This window comes from Suillus fuscotomentosus (genome assembly GCF_016647785.1).
Source record: "Suillus fuscotomentosus strain FC203 chromosome Unknown F5891scaffold_67, whole genome shotgun sequence".
In the NCBI taxonomy this organism is placed as follows: domain Eukaryota; kingdom Fungi; phylum Basidiomycota; class Agaricomycetes; order Boletales; family Suillaceae; genus Suillus; species Suillus fuscotomentosus.
In genome coordinates, this window is record NW_024539579.1 from 243543 (window position 1) to 249767 (window position 6225).

General features: G+C 36.0%; 1 protein-coding gene across 1 annotated transcript; it reads left to right on the forward strand.

Annotated features, from left to right (window-relative positions):
- Positions 1-2762: 2762 nt before the first annotated feature.
- On the forward strand, positions 2763-3969 carry F5891DRAFT_1194281 (uncharacterized protein; the record flags this gene model as incomplete). The annotated part of the gene is made up of 2 exons (XM_041367904.1): positions 2763-2946; positions 3839-3969. The coding sequence occupies 2 exons, from the start codon at positions 2763-2765 to the stop codon at positions 3967-3969; spliced, it is 315 nt and encodes a 104-aa protein (XP_041220973.1).
- Between the last annotated feature and the right edge of the window lie 2256 nt (positions 3970-6225).

Genomic DNA, 6225 nt, shown 5'->3' on the forward strand with positions numbered 1-6225 from the left:
ACATTGAGGATTCACTTCTGACTGGATTCATTAGGAGTGCATCTGACTGGTCTTAGCCAAGCAGTTGATGTGACAGAATCCAAATCTGTCTGCATGGGTTCAAAACCTGCTAAAGATGACATTGTCAAGTGATTATCAGAGTTAAAATCTGTGTGTCTTGGACTGCGTAGGTTTGAAACCTGCCAGTGATAGCATTTTTATTTCATGAAATCACACCTTGACATTTTGTCCTGAATGATATGTGCCTTGTAGGAGCATGTTTAGTGAGGCATATGTGCCTCTGTTTCTGGTTTTTGTAACTTAGCTTTCTACAGTGCACTATGACTGTATGGTTCATCATTATGAGCCATAGATAGTAGCTATTGGAATATAATAATCAAGAAGTTGACAGAAGAATCAAGAAGAAAAGTCAGAAGCATCTTTCAAGAAAACATTCAGATGTGAATTCATAAGGCAAGTCCACCATTCTCTGTTGCTCATAATGTTTTCCCTCAGCTGAACAGATGAATTAAATATAGACTGCAATATGGCACTTTCAAAAGCAAGAGGAGAGCAACATAATGATGAAAGGGTCTCAAACACAGTGCACCTCAATCTTATACATGAGCAAATAGTGGTCAGATGGCTCTTTTGAATCTTTGCCTTGAATCTATGTATGAAAATGTTCAGGTGATAACCCTTATTGGCGAAGAATGGTGAAACTCCGGTGGTAGCACTTGGAGCATTGAAGCAAGTCAGAAGTGCAGCAAATAGGCAAAATATGTAAGTCACTTCTGAATGGGTTCATTGGGAGTGTATAACTGGTATTAGCCAAGCAGTTGATGCAACAGAATCTAAATCTGCCTGCATGGGTTCAAAACCTCCTAAAGATGGATTTGTCAAGTGATCATCAGAGTCAAAATCTGTTTCTCTTGGACTACTCAGGTTTGAAACCTGCCAGTGATAAATTTTATTTTCTATGAAAACACACCTTGAAAAATTTGCTTATGGTCAGTTAGCTTGCCAGCTGATTACAGTTGTGTTTAGCTAAGTGGCTGTCATGACAGAATCCAAATCTGTTTCCATCAGAGTGCCACAAGTTTGAAACTTGTTGAATGTCATATTTTTCCTCTAAGAATGTGTCTTGAATATTTGCTCATAGACAGCATCTCAGAAATGGATCTTCATTGGTCTTGGTCAAGTTGTCACCAGATTTAAAATCTGTGTCTCTTTGACTGTGCAGGTTTAAAACCTGCCGATAACAACATTTTATTCTATGAAATACAGAATGGTGGAATGTGATGAATCATGAGTTAATGCAAAAGACACATCATTATATAGATTACAAACCTGCTTAGTTTAAGAGAAATATATTTTGACTCTGGCAATTACTTGAATAAGCACAATAAAGAATCTTAGCCTTAATGGATTTGTGTTTTTCCTAATTCCCCAGGTTATTAGGATCAAACTTGAAATTTTGATGTGTAATCTGCTTTTTTTCTTCTTCAACCAAGTCAAGACCTTTAGAAAGAATTATATTATTATTGTACTTATCCTTCTGAGTTTGCATCAAGACTTCGGTCATATATTGAACTCTGTCAAAAATACACTATGTGATCCTTTCATTGTCAGTTTTCACTCATGAACCACCATGGTGGTCTTCCATCAGCACTTTTTCAGGGAAATTGTTAGATAAACAGGTCTTAAAGTCAAGAGCCCTAGCAGAAAGTCTGTGTCTTTTGCAATAAGAGTAGGATAAAAAATCAACACTGGCCATGCTATTGAAAGAGCTGATAAAATGCAGATAAATGCACCTTAAGTACTTACCGTTGAATGAGTTCATTGGCAGTGCATCTTATTGGTCTTAGCCAAGCAGTTGATATGACAGAATCTAAATCTGTCTGCATAGGTTCAAAACCTGCTAAAGATGAAATTGTCAAGTAATCATCAGAGTCAAAATCTGTTTCTCTTGGACAGTGCAGGTTTGAAACCTGCTGATGATAATATTTTTATTTTATAAAAATGCACATTGACAGTCTGAAACCCATTGAATGCTGCATTTTTTGTATTAGAACATGCCTTGAAGATTGAATCATAGACAGTCTCTGATATCATTGATAGAGAGTGACTCGGACAATGTTCAACAGTTGACATGGATCATAAAACAAGTTACTGCAAGGATAGCAGTGGAACATGGTTCGATACACCAGCTTTGAGTTTTTTTGGTTTCTCTTCCAAGAAAGTCATAATGCCACCAGAAATTTGAGGTCTTCCAATTCATTTTAAGATTCATGTGGAAAATGTGAAGGTGTGATTTCATAGAATAAAAATAAAAATGTTATCATTGACAGGTTTCAAACCTGCACAGTTCAAGAGAAACAGATTTTGACTCTGGTGACAATTTGACTAAGATCAATGAAGATCAACATTTGAAATGCTGTATATGAGCAGATATCCAAGACATGTTCTAATGCACAAAATGTGTCACTCAACAGGCTTCAAACCCATAGACTTCAAAGGAAACAGATTTCAAATCTATTGTAGCAATGACATGGCTAACATCAGTTGAGATGAGTTGTTGAAAAAATCATTCATGGGACAATGTCAAGATGTGTTTTCATAGAAAATAAATTTCATCATTGGCCAGTTTCAAACCTGCACATTCCAAGAGAAACAGATTTTGACTCTGGTGATCACTTGATAATTTCATCTTCAGTAGGTTTTGAATACATGCGGACAGATTTAGATTCTGTAGGATCAACTGCTTGGCTAAGACCAGTGAGATGCACTCCCAAACACCTGCTTCATATGAAGAAGAAGAGCAGATTATACATCAAACTTTCAAGTTTGATCCTAATGACCTGGGGAATGAGGAAGAATACACATCTGTAAAGGCTGAGATTCAAGGCAAAGACTCAAAAGAGCAATCAGGCTACCATTCACTTATGTACAAGGTTGAAGTGTACTGTATTTGAGACCTTTTATCATTGTGTTGCTCTTCTCTTGCTTTTTGAAAGTGTTGTGTTGCAGTCTGTATTTAATTTATCTGTTCGGCTGAGGGAAAACATTGTGAGTGACAATCCTTACTTATATACTTGCTTTGCTTCTGACTTGCTTCCATGTCTTGTGAGCATGCTTAGAATTACTTATATAACACCACATCAGAAAAAAGGGATTTTACCATTTTTGGCTTTATATTCAAATAGAGCCACAATGAGCTATATTTGAATATATGTCATAATGCTATAGTTGCAACTTGAATGATATATAGTCAGACTCTTTAGAAAAAAGGGTATTTTCTCATTTAATGTATCTCAATCTTGACAACAATTGACCTTATTAAAAGTAATAATAATCTAATCTGAACTTGAACAAAAGAATAATAGTAGAAAGGAATATACAATCATAAAAGTGTGATATCCCTTGACCCTGTGGACCAAATTGTACAAAAATTAGATCAGATTGTAGCTCTGATTGCTCTGCACCAGATGTAATAGAAAGCAAAAAACTGCTCAAAAAATTGTTTGAGATATAAGCTAATTTTTATTAAATACTTTGAAAACATCAAAATTGTGATATCTCTTGAATCTGTTCAGCCATTGGATTGAATATATATCAAATCAATCATCTATTATGTTCTATTATAATGCTATATATATATATACTCTTGAGTCAATAGAAGTATAACTAATGTTGTGTTACTAGCAAATGGACTTAGAAGGATTTTCGCACTTTTGAGCTTACATAAGCAAAAACTCACCCAACTTCAACCATAAGTCTTTCTTTCTTTCTCTTTGTCTCTGCCTTCACTCTTCAACTTCCTTGTTGATATTTTTCCTTCTCTTTTAATTCAAGTTAGATGCTGGGGTTGATGTTGGTGCTAGTGCTGGTGCTGGTGCTGGTGCTGGTGCTGGTGCTGGTGCTGGTGCTGGTGCTGGTGCTGGTGCTGGTGCTGGTGCTGGTGTAGGGCTGAGTAAGGCTTGGGATTAGTCCTGGTGAGCATTCTACCTCTCTTCTCTTCTCTTCTCTGATTATATTTCTGCTTTTTGGCCCTTTTTGGTGAGTCTGTTCTGCTCTCCTGGTCTGCTCTCCTACTCTCTTGCTCTTGCTCTCCTATTCTCCTGCTCCTCCTACTATAGGCTCATTCTCTCCAATTTTCGCATTTTTGGCTATTTAGTAAGTCCCTTTTATTTTCCTATCTTTCCTCTCTGACTCTCTCTTATAGTAGTAGCCTTCTGCCCTTCTCCTCCTCCTCTCTTAATTTTTGCATTTTGCCTCTTTTGTAGTTATTAGTTTACATCTGTTGTAGTAGTTACTTGAAATATTACTTGAATTTTCACCTTTTTGGTGTTTTGACTAAGAATATAAATGCAAATATAGTGCACTGGAGGAAAAAAATTAAGGTGCCTCCAAACTTTGGCAGTTAAATATATGTGACTATATGTTCTCTCTATAGAGAGGAGGATTGCTTTGAATCCTATGATGTCTATAGATGCTATATATCCATATATAGCACTATATGAGCTAATATAGCAATAATTCTTTTTCCTGATGCATATATTCTTTACCTCTTAACAAGTTTCCACCACCATCTTATAGATCTTCCAACTCTAAGTCTAAATTCTGCTATGCAATAACCACTTCTTAACACTAAGCACTTGAATTGACTCAAGAGAGACATGGGTGCATTCCACTTACTAGGCTGATCCATATGGTCCTTCCACTGTTAATTGTCACTCACAGACCCAGTCATTAATACCAAGGCATCACAAACATCATGGGCCCACGCATGTCACTAAGCCTATACATGCATCTGAACCCAGTGCAGATAAATGTACCTTGAGGATTCACTTCTAAATGGATTCATTGGGAGTGCATCCAACTTGTTATAAAAATACAACAATAGCTGCACACTACATAAAGTAAGCACCCAATCAAATATAATATAATAATCTTACCAGCCTAGTCTGCTATACTTCAGAGACAAGTGCATTTGACCCAAGGATTTTGCTGTTTGGAAGCAGTCTGAATGTTAGTGATATGATGGATGGTCAATAATTTAGAAGTATGAAGCAATGTCCAAAGATATAACTATGATGTCTGACACCAAAGTGTTGGATCTAATATTCTTGGATTAGCGGATCAGTGGGCATTAGGTTTGTGGGTTATGGGAAACTATGATGAGGACTGGTAGTAATTGTTGGGAAAGCGAGCAGTATGTGTGGTAATGACCTTGTGAAGAGTTTTCTCAAAAACTCATCTTAAATGGTGTTAGCCATGTTATTACCACAATAGATTCAAAATCTGATTATCCTGGACTAAGCAGGTTCAAAACCTATATAATTGCATTTTTTTTTGTTCATTGAAATATACCTCAAACATTTGCTCATGGATTGTTGTCTCAAAAACTCATTATAATCAGTCTTAGTCAAGTGGTTGTTACAACAGAATTAAAGTCTGTTTATCTTAGACTGTGCATGCTTGAAATACACTGAGTGATACATGTTTTTGACCTGCTCAGTCCAGGAAAATCAGATTTTGACTTTTATAACTCCTGAACTAGCAACAATGAAGATCAAAGTCTAAGAAATTGTTTATGAGTAAATAGTTAATTGAGCATGTTGCAATGTGAAAAAGATATGTATCATTTGACTGATTGCAAACCTGTAGGCTTTGTTTGAAATATATTTTGAATCTATTGTGGCAATAATATGGAAAAGAGCAGTTATGATGGGTTTTGAAGAAAACTATCCATGAGCAAATATTATGGTTTAATTTCATAGAATGAAAATATCATCATCAGCAGGTTTCAAATCTGCAAAATTCAAGAGACAGATTTTAACTCTGGCGACAACTTGACTAAGACCAATGAAGATCAATGTCTAAGATACTGTTTATGAGCAAACATTCAAGGCACATTCTCATAGAAAAAATGTGACATTCAGCAGGTTGAAAACCTGCTGCATTCCAATAGAAACAGATTTTGATTCTGTTATAATAATCACTTGGCTAAACACAACTTTGATCAGCTTGCAAGCAAACCAAACATAAGCATATTTCAGAGTGTGGTTTTATAGAAAAAAAATGTTGCAAACTGACAAAAGGCAGGATAAATGTACTTTGAGGATTCACTTCTGAATGGATTCATTGGGAGCACATCTAACTAGTCTTAGCCAAGCAGTTAATATGACAGAATCCAAATCTGTCTGTGTCTGTGCAGGTTTAAAACCTGTCAAAGATGCAATC